The 16,499-nt window shown below is 52.2% G+C and overlaps 1 protein-coding gene across 1 annotated transcript; it reads left to right on the top strand.

Annotated features, from left to right (window-relative positions):
* The first annotated feature begins 2,873 nt into the window (after positions 1-2,873).
* Positions 2,874-12,467, top strand: RBP3 (retinol binding protein 3). Its single transcript, XM_086381335.1, has 4 exons — positions 2,874-5,961; positions 8,200-8,390; positions 10,352-10,494; positions 11,989-12,467. Exons 1-4 carry the CDS (start codon positions 2,914-2,916, stop codon positions 12,465-12,467), a joined length of 3,861 nt encoding a protein of 1,286 aa, XP_086237461.1. The 5' UTR covers positions 2,874-2,913.
* The last annotated feature ends 4,032 nt before the right edge of the window (positions 12,468-16,499 follow it).

Genomic DNA, 16,499 nt, shown 5'->3' on the forward strand with positions numbered 1-16,499 from the left:
GACATATAGTAACCAAGATAGTGGGCACTGGTGAAAAAGACAAGCAACTGAATACCACAGAGCAGAGAGGACAGAAATAGACCCGCACACACGTGGTTAATCACTTTTTGACCTAATGCCAAGGGAATTCAATGGAACAGGAAAGGTTTTTCAACAACTAGTGTTGGATCAACTAGATATCAACATGGAAAAAAAATAAATCTTGACCCCTTCCTCATACAATAAAATTAACATACTCTACCTAAATATTAATTCAAAAAGGATTATAAAGGTTAAAACTTCTAGAAAATACTGAAGAAAAACTGGTGACCTTGGAATAAGCAAGGATTTCTTAAATATGGCACCAAGGGTAGGAATCATAAAAGAAAAAATCGATAAATTGGGATCTATCAAAAATCTTTTAATCTTCAAAAGGCACCGTTAAGGTCATGAAAAGGCAAGCCACAGACTAGGAGGAAAATTTGCAACACATACATCAGGCAAAGACATTTAGAATCACCAAAATAATTCTTACTTGATCAATAACAAGACAAAGAACAGCCCCCTGGACTCCTTTGTTACACATGCTGACACTGTCAGCACTCAACAATGCTGTGAGTCTTTTCTTATCTTATTTCCCTTTCGAGGAAACTAGGGCAAAAACCAGTCAGGTCACCTAATCGGGGTCTATACTTTAGAAAGCAGTAGGGTTTGGGGATAACTCCTGACCCTTCTGCTCACATGGGTGCTGTACAAGTGAGGGGGAGGCAGAGGCTTATAACCATCCCAATTCCAAACACAGCCCCGGAGATCACCTCCAGGACTCTCTGTAGCCCTGGGGCCAAACGCTGGGAGGGGCTGGATGGGAAGATCCTCCTGGCTCCCACATGCTCACCTTAGCCCACTGCCACCTGCTTGTATCCCCCTTATCTGGGGGCCGGGACATCCCTTCCTCTTGGAGAGTTCTGGGGACAGAATTATCCCACTGGCTTCAGGCCACATCCACGGACGACACATCATGTCCCCTCGCAGGCACTGACTCAGCACTTCAGGGACTTGCCACAGACCCTGCCCTGCTTCTACATCCTCCCTGAGGCTCTGGGCCATCTGCACGAATCAAAGCCCAGCACCAGCTCCAGGTATCCCATTCTAAGACTTCATTTTAATAAGAACTAAGGGGAAACATTTTCTCCAAAGAGGTTCTTATTTCTGCTCACCATCCCCACCTTTCCTAGTCCAGAGGCTCTGCCTGGGCTCAAGCAATGATAGAAAAGTGTCCTCAGAGGAGGAGGCTGAGTTGTGATTCCCCAGGTGGAGGTGGAGCAGAGGGCTCAGCCTCCCCAGTGGGGACTAAGGAGGCCTTATTATTATAATAAATCAGTCTCACTTGATTGGCTGCAAATGGTGGAGTGATGTGACCATATGTCACTTGGGCATTAAACAAATCCTCATGAGCTAAGAATATGTTTGTTTAGCTAATTGACCTCTTTGGCCTTCATCAACCACTGGGTAAACATCCTCAGATAATGATTTCCAGAGAGCGGATTGTGGCTTTCAAGTGTGCTGAGAAGGGCCCCCAGCCCCAAGACCACCTCCTCCGGCTGCCTGCTGAAGCACATACGTGCCTGGTCTCAGGAGGGTACCCTGGCGGTAACGGGGCTAAGGGAAGAGAGTGGAGCCTGGCAACTCTCCTTGGCTATGTGGCCCACACTCTGAGCCATAATCATCCAGACTGTTACGTGAAGGAAATGCCTACGCCCAGAGGGATGGGGACATAAAGCAGGGGTTCCAGGGTCTAGGCTCTGTAGTACGTATTCTGGGAAATCTGTGATAAGTCAGTCAGAAGATGGACCCATGTCACTTCTATGCAAAGGAGCAGAAGTCCAGCTATTTACTGGGGACTAATGATTTGGATACCTGTGGGGCCTGGACCTCAGAGACCCAAGTCCTCCAACTCAATTCTCCTTGCAAGCAGAGGGTTGTGGGCTGGGCACTCAACCAGGAGGGGAGTCTTCTCTAGTCAGGAGAATGGATACTTGTTATATCTCAGAGCTAACTTCTCCTGCCCTGGAATCACCAATCCCATTCCCCATGCCCCGTGGTGAAGTCCGGACATTTCATTCCCGTCACATGAAAGCTGCCATGGGCACCATTTCAGTTCCCTATGGAAGGGAATAACTTCAAGCTGTGAGGCAGATGGAAGCTTAGACTCAACCTCGGCATGATCTGAGTGACTATGGCCCTACTGGTTTCTTCTGGCTGTCACATCCCCCTCACAACTAGGACGGTGGGCTTCTGAGAGCTACTGAACTCTGTTTATTCAGCTACAAAATAGACTATCTAACACGGAAACCTTATCAGTAATTTAGTGCTTTCTTCTTGCCTGATGCTAAGCACCTTACCCATATTTTCTCACTTAGTCTATACAATAAGTAAGACACTTCCCTAAGGCCACAGAGGGTGGCAGAACCAGATCTCCAGTGAGTTCTCCCTAATTCCAGTGGTGCAGGTCATCCAGTGTAGAGGGGAAATGCTATTTACTTGCACGTTAATAACTTTCCTTTGCAGGATGAAAACCATCTGCATATAAAGTATGGAGCACAGAGCCTGGCACGTGGCAGGAATTCAAATGGAAGTTATTCATGTCATTCTACCAGAGGTGGTGCAGCCAGATGAGACCCCAACATACCTTCTGGGTCAAGCCACTTCCGCCCCTTCTCCCCAGTCCCCAGGGCTTATGAGCTTGAATTAAATAGGATTAAAGGCTTATCGGGGCTGGGAGCTACACCCCAACTCCTGAGTTTAGCCCCAGACCTTCTGTCCGCCAGCTGAGAAGGACGAGCGAGAAAGGCAGCTGCGCAGGGGAGTGGCTGTTGCCTTCGCACGGTGTCAAGAGAGCTTCTGTGCAGGAGCCAGCCCTCCTTCCAGATCCCCATGGTGAGAAAATGGGCCCTGCTCCTGCCCATGCTGCTCTGCGGCCTGACTGGTCCCGCACACCTCTTCCAGCCAAGCCTGGTGCTGGAGATGGCCCAGGTCCTCTTGGATAACTACTGCTTCCCAGAGAACCTGATGGGGATGCAGGGAGCCATCGAGCAGGCCATCAAAAGTCAGGAGATTCTGTCTATCTCAGACCCTCAGACTCTGGCCCATGTGTTGACAGCTGGGGTGCAGAGCTCCTTGAATGACCCTCGCCTGGTCATCTCCTATGAGCCCAGCACCCTCGAGGCCCCTCCGCGAGCTCCAGCAGTCACGAACCTCACACTAGAGGAAATCATCGCAGGGCTGCAGGATGGCCTTCGCCATGAGATTCTGGAAGGCAATGTGGGCTACCTGCGGGTGGACGACATCCCGGGCCAGGAGGTGATGAGCAAGCTGAGGAGCTTCCTGGTGGCCAACGTCTGGAGGAAGCTCATGAACACGTCCGCCTTGGTGCTGGACCTCCGGCACTGCACTGGGGGACACGTGTCTGGCATCCCCTATGTCATCTCCTACCTGCACCCGGGGAGCACAGTCTCGCACGTGGACACCGTCTACGACCGCCCCTCCAACACAACCACTGAGATCTGGACCCTGCCTGAAGCCCTGGGAGAGAAGTACAGTGCGGACAAGGATGTGGTGGTCCTCACCAGCAGCCGCACGGGGGGCGTGGCTGAGGACATCGCTTACATCCTCAAACAGATGCGCAGGGCCATTGTGGTGGGCGAGCGGACTGTTGGGGGGGCTCTGAACCTCCAGAAGCTGAGGGTAGGCCAGTCCGACTTCTTTCTCACTGTGCCTGTGTCCAGATCCCTGGGGCCCCTGGGTGAGGGCAGCCAGACGTGGGAGGGCAGTGGGGTGCTGCCCTGTGTGGGGACACCGGCCGAGCAGGCCCTGGAGAAAGCCCTGGCCGTTCTCATGCTGCGCAGGGCCCTGCCAGGAGTCATTCAGCGCCTTCAGGAGGCGCTGCGCGAGTACTACACGCTGGTGGACCGTGTGCCCGCCCTGCTGAGCCACCTGGCCGCCATGGACCTGTCCTCGGTGGTCTCCGAGGACGATCTGGTCACTAAGCTCAATGCTGGCCTGCAGGCTGTGTCTGAGGACCCCAGGCTCCAGGTGCAGGTGGTCAGACCCAAAGAAGCCTCTTCTGGGCCTGAGGAAGAAGCTGAAGAACCTCCAGAGGCGGTCCCGGAAGTGCCCGAGGACGAGGCTGTTCGGCGGGCTCTGGTGGACTCCGTGTTCCAGGTTTCTGTGCTGCCGGGCAACGTGGGCTACCTGCGCTTCGACAGTTTCGCTGATGCCTCTGTCCTGGAGGTGCTGGGCCCGTACATCCTGCACCAGGTGTGGGAGCCCCTGCAGGACACGGAGCACCTCATCATGGACCTGCGGCAGAACCCCGGGGGGCCGTCCTCCGCGGTGCCCCTGCTGCTCTCCTACTTCCAGAGCCCTGACGCCAGCCCCGTGCGCCTCTTCTCCACCTACGACCGGCGCACCAACGTCACACGCGAGCACTTCAGCCAGACGGAGCTGCTGGGCCGGCCCTACGGCACCCAGCGTGGCGTGTACCTGCTCACTAGCCACCGCACCGCCACCGCGGCCGAGGAGCTGGCCTTCCTCATGCAGTCACTGGGCTGGGCCACGCTGGTTGGCGAGATCACCGCGGGCAGCCTGCTGCACACACACACAGTATCCCTGCTGGAGACGCCCGAGGGCGGCCTGGCGCTCACGGTGCCTGTGCTCACCTTCATCGACAACCATGGCGAGTGCTGGCTGGGGGGCGGTGTGGTCCCCGATGCCATCGTGCTGGCCGAGGAAGCCCTAGACAGAGCCCAGGAGGTGCTGGAGTTCCACCGAAGCTTGGGGGAGTTGGTGGAAGGCACGGGGCGCCTGCTGGAGGCCCACTATGCTCGGCCAGAGGTCGTGGGGCAGATGGGTGCCCTGCTGCGAGCCAAGCTGGCCCAGGGGGCCTACCGCACCGCGGTGGACCTGGAGTCGCTGGCTTCCCAGCTTACAGCCGACCTGCAGGAGATGTCTGGGGACCACCGTCTGCTGGTGTTCCACAGCCCCGGTGAAATGGTGGCTGAGGAGGCGCCCCCACCGCCTCCCGTCGTCCCCTCCCCGGAGGAGCTGTCCTATCTCATCGAGGCCCTGTTCAAGACTGAGGTGCTGCCCGGCCAGCTGGGCTACCTGCGTTTCGACGCCATGGCTGAGCTGGAGACGGTGAAGGCCGTCGGGCCACAGCTGGTGCAGCTGGTGTGGCAGAAGCTGGTGGACACGGCCGCGCTGGTGGTCGACCTGCGCTACAACCCCGGCAGCTACTCCACAGCCGTGCCTCTGCTCTGCTCCTACTTCTTCGAGGCAGAGCCCCGCCGGCACCTCTACTCTGTCTTTGACAGGGCCACGTCAAGGGTCACAGAGGTATGGACCCTGCCCCACGTTACAGGCCAGCGCTACGGCTCCCACAAGGACCTCTACGTTCTGGTGAGCCACACCAGCGGTTCAGCAGCTGAGGCTTTCGCTCACACCATGCAGGATCTGCAGCGAGCCACCATCATCGGGGAGCCCACGGCCGGAGGGGCACTCTCCGTGGGAATCTACCAGGTGGGCAGCAGCGCCTTATATGCCTCCATGCCCACGCAGATGGCCATGAGTGCCAGCACCGGCGAGGCCTGGGATCTGGCTGGGGTGGAGCCGGACATCACTGTGCCCATGAGTGTGGCCCTCTCCACAGCCCGGGACATAGTGACCCTGCGTGCCAAGGTGCCCACTGTGCTGCAGACAGCTGGGAAGCTCGTAGCGGATAACTACGCCTCCCCTGAGCTGGGAGTCAAGATGGCAGCCGAACTGAGTGGTCTGCAGAGCCGCTATGCCAGGGTGACCTCAGAAGCCGCCCTCGCCGAGCTGCTGCAAGCCGACCTGCAGGTGCTGTCCGGGGACCCGCACCTGAAGACAGCTCATATACCTGAGGATGCCAAAGACCGCATTCCTGGCATTGTACCCATGCAGGTGAGTCACAAGGGAAAGTTGGTCCCACATGGTCCCATGAGGAAGTCAATCGACTGTCCACACATCCAGGGCTCTGTGCAGGGTTCAAGGCAATGGCTTCCAGACTTGTTTTCATGTTAAAGTTTCACCAGTCAAATCTTTTCCTCTCTCTGACCCTGTCCTCCACTCCTCGTGCCCATGAGGTCCCTGACTACCTCTGTAGAACATCAGTACCCACAGAAGCTCAGGTTGAAAAATGCTAGTACAGAAGGAACTTCATTCTTGTCCGGGTAGAAAGCAAGAGTTTGCAGAATTTCTCTTTGTTGGTGTTAGAGAAAGAGGTTGCTAAGTTACATGAGGTCCCCATGAGTTCCTCTCCTGGAAATGTGGGGTTTGTGTCCATCTACGTCACCTGTCTGCCTTGGGGGAATTGCAGTTTTTGTGAATGAGCCGGGGGGATGGAGACAGGGAATCAGGGAGTGGCCCTGGCCTCACATTTGCCTTGGAGCTAGAACATGGAGCCTTGGGACAGGCCCAGGGGTGCTGGTGCCCAGCCTAGACAACTCCCGAGGTGAGGCTGCCTTGGTGGGGCACTGACTGCCTTCTCCCCTCCCCCAATGCCAAGTACTGTCTCCCAAAGGTGTCATGCTGGGTTGAGTGTGCACCTAGATACAAGGGCCAACAGAATGGGAAATTCTGAGTGAAGCTGTGTGGTCAAAATATTTGATGTCAGCATTGCAGATCTGGGTAAATCAAGGCTAAGGAGGTTTGCTGCAGGGTGGATGAGAGAAAAATTCTGCAGATCAGGGGCCAAAGTACGCCGCAAGCCTCAGCAAGCTCTCCTGTCAACAAAGAGCTCCATCAAAACAGCTTTACAACACCTCTCCACAGCCTTTATCATCTACTATTTCACTGCATGGCCACAACACTTAAGCAGGGAGCATTTGTCCTGGTTCCTTTGAAGGCAGGACCTGAGACAGGGGCTTGCGTGCGGGCAGTTGGTGTGGGAGATGTTTGCTGAAGCTGGAGTGAGGGAGCAGGGTGAATTGGATGGAGCCCAATTGGTGAGTCCATTATTGAGGCTGTTGTTTCTGAAGAGTCCAATAGCACCCTGACAAGTGTGAAGAGTGCCTCCTGGAGCTGTCCCTCTGCAGATAGAACTCAGTAGTTCCATCCTCTGTTAGCTGAAAGTCACCCCCAAACAAGAACTCGCTCAGGTTCTGGAGCAGCTTGGAGAAGATCTTGAAGTAGAAAAAGACAAGGGTGCCCAGAGGCAGGGCCCTGTCGGCTGTGGCTGAAATCAGAGGGCTGAGGCACCAAAAGCATCTACGACTGAATTGTCATCTCATTTTACCAAACGGGGCACTGAGGCCTGGAGGAGCACACGGGACAGTGGCCTGCAGCCAGAGAACTTGTGACTGAGGAGAGCTCAAGGTCTGGAAGGCAGGGGTCCTGAAGTCAGCAGGGGTGCTCCTGGGCTGGAGTCACCTTGTATGGATTCGGGTCCTGGCTCTACCACTTGCTGGCTATATGAGCCCGAGCAAGTTCCTTAATCACTCTGTGCTTCGTTTTTTTTTTTTTTTTTAAATTTAAAAGATGAGGATAATAGTGTCTTCTCTACAGCAACTTCCACACTGCGCTCAGCCCAGGTCCACATCCCCGGTCAAGACTCAGGAGCCCTGTAGCTCATGCCTTCCCTTCCTGCCTCAGATAGGGAGGGAGTGATGAACTCAGACAAAAAGTATCTGGGGAGCTCAGGGAAGTCAGAGTGGAGACTGGGCCTGGGTCTCTCAACTCAGATGCCAGGTTGAGGAGTTGGCACCCGTGAGCATTCCCTGTAAGGAGGCTGCTGATCACACATGGGATTCACGCCCCAGGCCCACTACCCATTTAACTTTCCAGGTACCATCAGGAAAGGCCCTGGCACCCACTCCTTCCTTACAAAATGTTAGCTCCCTTCCCGTGCCATCAACATTTTTCACGATGTAAAGGAATTCCATGGCACCCACTTTCAAATCTGAGCTTTCACTGTATCTGCAGAAGTGACAGGGAGTAGATGCCGGGCGGGGCTTGGCAGAACAGGGAACCACAGCCATGGAAGAGCTGGATGTGGACTTTCTTCTTTAGCAGAGGTGGTTGTCCATTTAAGTACCATGATCAGTAATGAAATAAAGAAATAAAGTAATCAAAGCCCTAAAAAACAAGTGAGCTTTCAAATCTTTCCTTTCCTGACATGGAGCTGACCTCCCACTCTTTCAGATCCCTTCCCCTGAAGTCTTTGAAGACCTGATCAAGTTCTCCTTCCACACTAACGTGCTGGAGGGCAATGTTGGCTACCTGAGGTTTGACATGTTTGGGGACTGTGAGCTGCTCACCCAGGTCTCCGAGCTGCTGGTGGAGCACGTCTGGAAGAAGATTGTACACACGGATGCTCTGATTGTCGACATGAGGTCAGTGGGCCTGAGCAGCTGCTGTAGACGGTCAAAGCCATGTGCATGGTAGGGAAGAAAGGACTCTGGGACACAGGACGGGACCAAGGGGAGCACCCGGCTGTCGGGGCTCTGGCCTGCTAGCCCGGGGTTCTGGTGTAATTGGCCGGATGGGGCTCCACCACCGGTGGGTTTTAAGCTCACATGGCCTCAATGTGCATTCTAGGCTGAGAAGCGCTGGGCCAGTCTGGTGGTCCCCAAATGTCCCTGGTCATAGGATTAAGTGAGGAGAGAGGGGAAGGGTGACCTTAAAAACACTGAGTCCAGGGTCCTTCTGAATCCAAATCCCTGCGAATCCAAAGCCCCAGGGGTGAGATCCAGTGACTAGTATATTTGACAAGCATCATCCAAGTGACTCTGATGATCAGCCATGTTTGGGAAAGCTAGGCCTCCTCCTATGCTTGGGTCTCATATCTTACAAAATCAGCGCAGGACAACCCTGGTCATGAGAATCATAAAGCCAATGGCCCAGTCAGAATATTACAGTTCAGCCACTATTGCTGCAAAAAGAACTCTTTACATCACAAAATTATTGCTGAGGGGATGCTTTCAGCTAGACCTCCCATCTGCTTCTGTGAAGGTATGCCTCACACAAGGCGAGTTTCCTTCCCAGAGCTGGGGGAAGGGAGTTAGGAGGGTAATGGGCAGAAGAATGCCCGTGTGTAGTGGCCAGCCCTCTCCTCACTCCAAGGACCATCAGGCACCTTCCACGCGCACTGGGAGGAGGGAAGCCTGCTCCCCGGGGGAAATGGACCCTGCCTCCACCCCCAGCTGCTGGATTGACTGAGAGAGAACGCTGGGTGCTGGCTTGCAATACTGTTGTGATTCTTAATTGTCACTAGGTGGCGCTGGATCACAGAGGTGGGTTCTCCTCCCTGGAAGAGAAACTCCCAGGGCTTGGGTTTGGGTATGTCAGAACTTGCGGCGTCTCTAATGACTTTATTCTTCAAACGCTCTATTGAACATCCAAATGACCCTCATGCTAAATCTCTTTCTGCTTAACTGTACTTGTTGTTCAGTCGCTCAGTCGTATCTGACTCTGCCACCCCATAGACTGCAGCATGCCAAGCCTCCCGTCCTTCACCAGCTTAACAGTATAGTCCACATTTTTTTTTTTTTTTTTTACAGAGGAGACCCATCCCACAGGTGTGCTTTGCTTAAAGATCCTTCCAAGCCACAGTTTGGAGGTTCAGATGCTGAAGTCATGGGCCCTGAGCCCATCCAGGCCATCCTAGACCATCAACCAGAAGAGATTGCTAATACACTGCCAACGCAGTTGTTGGCATTCCTTGCTGGACTCCTTGTTTCACAGATAAGGAGACAGGGGCCAGAGAAGTCACACAGTGGGACATATACAAATGGCCTGGAATGACCACAGGCTCCGCGGTGCAGTCCCACAGCTCTGAACACTCCACCAGTTAGGGACAGACTCCACCACACTAAATGCCGTTAGGACATCTCAGCTAAGATGCCCAGTGGGGACTGTGAAATTAGTAAGCGTGAACCTGGGAAGATAGTGTTCTCAAAATGTGCTCCACTCACAGGCAGCATGAGTTCAGGGGAGCAGTCCATGGTCAGCAAGCTGAGGAAATTTATCAACAAGTTCCAAGCTGCAGGACTTGCAGAGCCTTTAATATAACATACAATATGTATCACATAACATATTAATACATGAACAGAAAGAATGGGTCTGTTATGTACTATTTTTTTTAACGAATTTGACCACAAAGTCCCTTGTTCTCAAGAATCTTGTACTCTGGGAAATGCCAACCAAAGAATTCTGTAAGATAAGGAAAGGGCACCATACTTAGGCTGCCTGGAATTAAGAACAGTCCACAGGGCGAGGATTTGGGCCCCCTGGGGGCATCGAGGGCTTCCCTGTGGGTTCTGCCCCTTAGTGGGCCACTTTTCCCTTCCTTCAGGTTCAACATCGGTGGCCCCACCTCCTCCATCTCTGTCCTGTGCTCCTACTTTTTCGACGAAGGCCCACCTATTCTGCTGGACAAAATCTACAACCGGCCCAACGACTCTGTCAGTGAGCTCTGGACCCTTTCTCAGCTTGAAGGTGCGTGCAGAAGGCTTTCCTTCCTATTATTCTAGAAGCTCCTGAGAAATCAAGGAAAGACAGTTTGGGTTCAGGTAAAAGTAATCATAGCCAGAATATAAAACCCCTGTCCTATTCCATGCACTCTGTGTATGAGACCTTCAATCCCTGCAAAACATTTACCATTATGTCCATTTTCTAGACGAGAAAAATGAGTTCTAACTAAGTCAGCTACCTTGTCTAAGGTCACTCAGCTAATGATTGTTCCAAAATTTGAACACTGGTTTGTCTAAAACCAAAATGCTGCCATTCTTGCCATGACAACCATCAGTCTGGAAGACAAATGTAGAGCCAGAAGGATCCCCTACCCATAACCAAATCCCAATGGGTTTCCAGTGGTTTTCCACCTTATCTGAACTCTCAGCAGCTGCCCAGCACATCTGCCTGAAGAAAGTTCATAACTCTAATGAACCTTCTGTTACCTGCCCTGGGCCCAGAGCAGAGGCTGGAGGAGGCAGTACAGCCCCTCTGCTTTACAGAACCACGGGTCTCCCGTTCACATCCCAGGGGATAGCCTGGCTCTGTCTCCCTTGCTTAGCTTGCAAAACCAAGGAACCTGGATGCCCATCTGACAGGAAGGCGCTGGGAAACCCACGGAGGTTGTGCATCTAATCAGAAAAGCGCTCTGCAATTTTCATTTGCGCATTTTCTTATCACACAAGCATTTGGGGGCAATCTTCCAAGATACACATTCAATAATATTATAAAATGTAAATAAAAATCAGGACCAGATGAATTCTCAATTTAAATAGATATTCAAGACTGGAAGTTAAAACCAGATCTGCAGACCATGGAGCCCAGGAATTGCCATGTCCAATATGGGAGCCACATGCCCCGCATGCATTGGAATGTGTAAAGTGTTAAGTGCACACGAGATTTTGAAGATTTTATGAAAAAAAGGATGTAAAATATCTCAATAATTTTATTGTTTAAAAATTTTGAGAGGAGCATATTTTGGATCCATGGAGTTAGTATTAATAAATAATTAATAAACAGTGTTAAACTTCATTTTATCAATTCCGTTACACTTGTTTAACATAGTTGCTAGAAAACTTGAAATGACATTGGTGGCTTGCATTTAAGCTCATGTTGCATTCCTATTGGACATCACTGTCCTAGAGGTTGTCACCATTAAATCACAAACTTGGCTCTTCTGGGCGTCCAGAGTGAAAAGAGTCTGGTCAGGTTAGCCCCTCTCTCAGGTAAATCAGTCAAGCCTTTTCCCATCACTTGGTGAAAAACACTCTCAAGCACTTGCATGCTCAGGATCAGGCACACATCCTTATCCTCATTTTATAGATGCAGAAACTGGGGCTTAGAAAGGTGGAGTGAATCGCATGCAGACATGAGGATACAGAACCAACCCTCCTCTCTCTGAGTTGAGGCAGTCTGGAGAAGACCAGTACCCAGCATGGGGATTTGACTCCCTATTTTGAAGGGTCTTGTATCTTGCAGGTGAACGCTATGGCTCCAAGAAGAGTATGGTCATTCTGACCAGCACTTTGACTGCTGGCGCCGCAGAGGAATTCACCTACATCATGAAGAGGCTGGGCCGAGCACTGGTCATCGGAGAGGTGACCAGTGGGGGCTGCCAGCCACCGCAAACCTACCACGTGGATGACACTGACCTGTACCTCACCATCCCCACCGCCCGCTCAGTGGGGGCTGCAGACGGCAGCTCATGGGAAGGGGTGGGCGTGGTACCTGACGTGGCTGTTCCTGCAGAGGCCGCCCTTACCAGAGCCCAGGAGATGCTCCAGCACACTCCGCTAAGGGCGAGGCGCAGCCCACGCCTGCATGGCCGCCGCAAGGGCCACCACAGGCAGAGCCAGGGAAGGGCGGGATCTCTGGGCCGCAACCAAGGGGTGGTCAGGCCTGAGGTCCTGACTGAGGCCCCCAGTGGGCAGAAAAGGGGCCTGCTGCAGTCTGGTTAGGGTTAGAATCGCAGCTGCCCTTGGAGCTCATACATTTGGTCTCTTCCCAACTGCCAGCATCCTTTCTGTTGGAACACCTAGGGACAGGAAGCTCATCCCCTTCAAAGTCAATCCCCTGCAGGGAAGTGAAGTCCAAATCTATCCCCACCCATGCTTCTTAATCACCAGCCCCTGGTCCTCACGCTGTCAACTAGAGCATCTCGGTCTAATCGCATCATAATTTGAGCCACAGATGCTAGGCACATGTACATTTTCTGGTAGACACATTTAAGAAAAGTACAAAGAAGCAGGTAAGATTAATTTGAATGATGTACTTTAACTCACTATATTCACAGTAGTATCATTTCAGTGTATACTCAATACAAAAATTACTATGAATTGGGATGCTTTTGCACCAAGTCTTTGAGATCGGGTATGTGGCCCATGCTTGTACCTTTCCATCAGCACATGTCACATTGGTCCAGCTCACAGCAGCCACCTGCAGCGGGCGGCTCCCGTGTGGCACAGTGCAGGCCCAGGGGTGCGGAGTGCCCACTCCTTCTCCACACTGTCCCCATTCTGTCCTCCCTGTGCCTGCATCTTTCCCATTAGAGCGCCTCTCTCCCTCTGCCTGGGCCCACGTCTGTCCCCATCACGCGATGTTGCTCTCAGGGACAGGGATGTCCTGCTCAGCTCGTCTCCTACTGCTGCCAGCTGGCATGGCGCCTGATACAGGCAGTGGATACACAGTGAACACACACCTATCAAGCTGAAAAGCTATGTGTTCCTCCAGGTAGCTGCTCTCAGACACGCGAACACGAGTTCAGGTCCCTTAGTAATCCTCTCTTCTCTGCCCCAAACCCTCCCAATCCAATTGTACACGATAAGTCTATCTTTCCTGCATGTTTCTCCCATGACTGCTTCTCCTGCTTCTGCCACGGACCCAAAAATGAGCTCTGATGCCACGAAGCTTCCCACCATGCAGTGTTGCTGTCAGAGGAGAGAGTGGCCCTGGGTGGCAGTCTGGGAACCTGCCCAGCTCGTCCAAGTGCAGCCTGTCACTGTGCCAGCTCTGACAACCAAGCTGACTCCTAACAGGGTGAGAAGTTTGAGGCAGGGAGAGCCCAAGAACTCCCCTGGATCTGGGCCAGCCCTGGGAGGAGACCTGGAGCCCAGGGGTGGCCTGGGGAAAGGAGACACCTCTAGCTGATGTCCTGGGACCATGCAACCCTGCTCTGCTAGAGTCACCGGGACCAAGAGTAAGAGAGCTCCCAGGGCTCAAAGTCGTGGTGGGGCGAGGCCAGGAGGACAGGGAGCCCCCACTGCCCATCCCTGCTCCTGGAAGCCCAGGCTCCAGGACTGCACGCTGAGGATGAAGTTCTGCCTTGCCCTCTGGTGAGTCCAGGCTGTGGTCGCCACAGTGACTTCCCCAGGGGGCTAGGAACAGCCTGGACTTCATCAGTCCCCTTCCCAGACCTCAGAGGTCTGGAGAATCTGGGCCACCACCCATCCCTAGGGGTTTTCTCTGCTAGAAGACCTCAAACAAGCCCTGGAAAGCCCCATGAAAGGCAAGATTTTACTCCAGCTCCTTTTCCTCCTGCTAAATTCAAGAAAGATTCAGGGCATGATTGGATTTAGTAGTATCATATATCCTGTGATCTAACCTTTTTCTTCATTAGACCTATTGCCATACAGACAAATGTATGATCACCTTCTATGCTTCCACTCTAGGACTCTCTCTCCTCCCTCTTCTCTCTCTCTCACATACACACACACACACACACACACACACACACACATATATACATGCATATACATTTTATATATATAGCTATCTGATGATTACCTAAAGCAAACAATAGTATCTTCTAGATGGTAGTATTTAGGCTGATATTTTAACTTTCTTCTTTATACTTTCTCTTTTTCTTAAATTCTTATGATTAGCATATGTCATTATTTCAGGATGCAGCAGTCATTATTCCAAAAATATAATAAGATAAAATAAATTATATAACTGAGTCACTATCATAGTGATCATTAGCAGTTGTTTATCTTTTATGAGTTTTCCTTTTACATCATTTGGATTTCCTTGATATGCACCACTGACATTTACTATAGCTTATTTTGTTTAAGGTGTCTTGTATGTGTTGTGGGGTCCACAGATGGAGAAGATCCTGGTGGGTCTTAAATGTCTTAAGTAGGGGAAGGGGTGGAGCAGTTCTTGGGGTGGGTGACATACACAGATCTCCCTTCCAAGTGTCACACCACCTGGACACCCATTATTACCATCTCCGCAGAGTCGACTCTGCCTCAGAGCCATAGACATCAGCGGTTATTCACTGGCAGCCATAAGTCTAGCACCGTGGCTGTTTGCCTTCGTTTAGGCCACCAGCATTTGCCCCACTTTGGGTGTTCAGAGAATTGCTCCATATGAACTTGTGGGAAACAGGCTCACTCAGAAGCAGAGAGGTGGTTGAGAGCCCAGGTTCCAGCTTGAGCCTGCCCAGGCGGGAAGGCCAGCTGTGTGACTCTGGGCAACTTAATTCATATCTCTGTGCCTCAGTTTCCTCTTCCACGCCATGGGCAAGATATTAGCACCTTTGGGGCTGTGTACATGCATGAGTTAATCTCATGCTTGGCCAATGTCCACTATAACCATTCCTCCACCATGAAACCAGATACCCTGGAGTGCACTTTCCAGCTGTCTGTGGGACACGTGTTCCTGCCTGGGCCAATCAGAGGCCCCTGTACCAGATGTTTTGTTTTGTTTTCATTTCTGCAGCAAATGACCCAGGGAAGCTGAGTAGCAGCGATGTCCAGATGTAGAGTATGCAGGGCAGCACTGCCACGCCCCAGCTTATCAGGGGCAGCAGCAGCACCCTCCAGAGGCAGTTCCTGTGCCTGGCCACAGCTGAGGTCTTGCTGAGTAGCTCCTTGCTTCTGCTTACTATTCATCCTGGGCCCCCAGCTTGCCCACCCAACAACACCGGGTGAAGCCCTGGCTCCTCTCAAGACAAACTTTTCTGCTTCAACCATACACAGACTTTGTTTTTGTACAATGAACTGCACCATCCCTCCCCCTCCCTTGTCTTGAGGTCCTGGCTCAGTGCCTGAGTCCTCACCAGCCTTCTGCTCCATTTCTGTATCCCGGCCTGTAGCCAGGGCCGCTGTTTTGCCATGCAGTCTTCTCACATCTCCTGCTGCTTGAGAACCCCTCAAGGCACCCACTGATGTGCCGTGAGAGGGTTTAGACGAGGCTGTGTATCCCCTCTCCCAAGATATACCCAGTCACAGACGTGCTGGACCTTCATCATCAGGATTGCTGCTGGGCCCAGCTCCCAGGCACCACGCTAAGCACCAGAGGAGAGGATGCCAGCTTCTCTCCCATCTCACCCCCCTGCTTCCTGTGCGCCTGCCTCTGCCAAGCAGCCCAACACGAAGCAGATAGACACGTCTGTGTTTCAGGGAGGGTCATGACCACCCACACAGCTTTAATGCAATGAGAGGATACAGTTCAGAAAGTAGAAGGATGCAGCCGGAAACAGTCATGAGCAAGGAAACCTGCCTCCAAGGTCCCCGCTGGAGGGCACCCATCTCCCACGCCCTGGTTTCTCTAGGATTAGCTGCCACCTGGCCTAAGGATCTCCTTACTACCTTGCAGATCAGGGTGGCTGGCAGTGAAAATAGCTGCATAATCCAAGCAGCTTAGAATAAGGGTATCAGAGGCCACTGGCTTCCTGTCTCCAGTCCCAGGAAAACATGAGATGGTTGGGGAACAAAAGGTTAAACGTAAAGAATGGCAACCCTCCTTTCAGAAAGCACTGACTCCCCAACTCCTATTCAAAATCGCCTTCCAAAATTCTTTTCTAGGACATGGCACAAATCAAAACACATTGGAGAATAATCTGTTTTTTAAATAGAAGCTTCATTCTATTACTTTCATATCTTACTATATGATCTTTAGACCGCGCACATGACTTCTACTAGAAAAAAAAAAAAATTAAACAAAACAGGCTCTTAAGAGAAGTGACCTGCAGGGGAGGCCTGCTGCCA

The sequence above is a fragment of the Bos grunniens genome, chromosome 28 (assembly GCF_055505025.1).
Source record: "Bos grunniens cultivar Pamir isolate PY7600 chromosome 28, Bosgru_T2T1.0, whole genome shotgun sequence".
Taxonomy (NCBI): domain Eukaryota; kingdom Metazoa; phylum Chordata; class Mammalia; order Artiodactyla; family Bovidae; genus Bos; species Bos grunniens.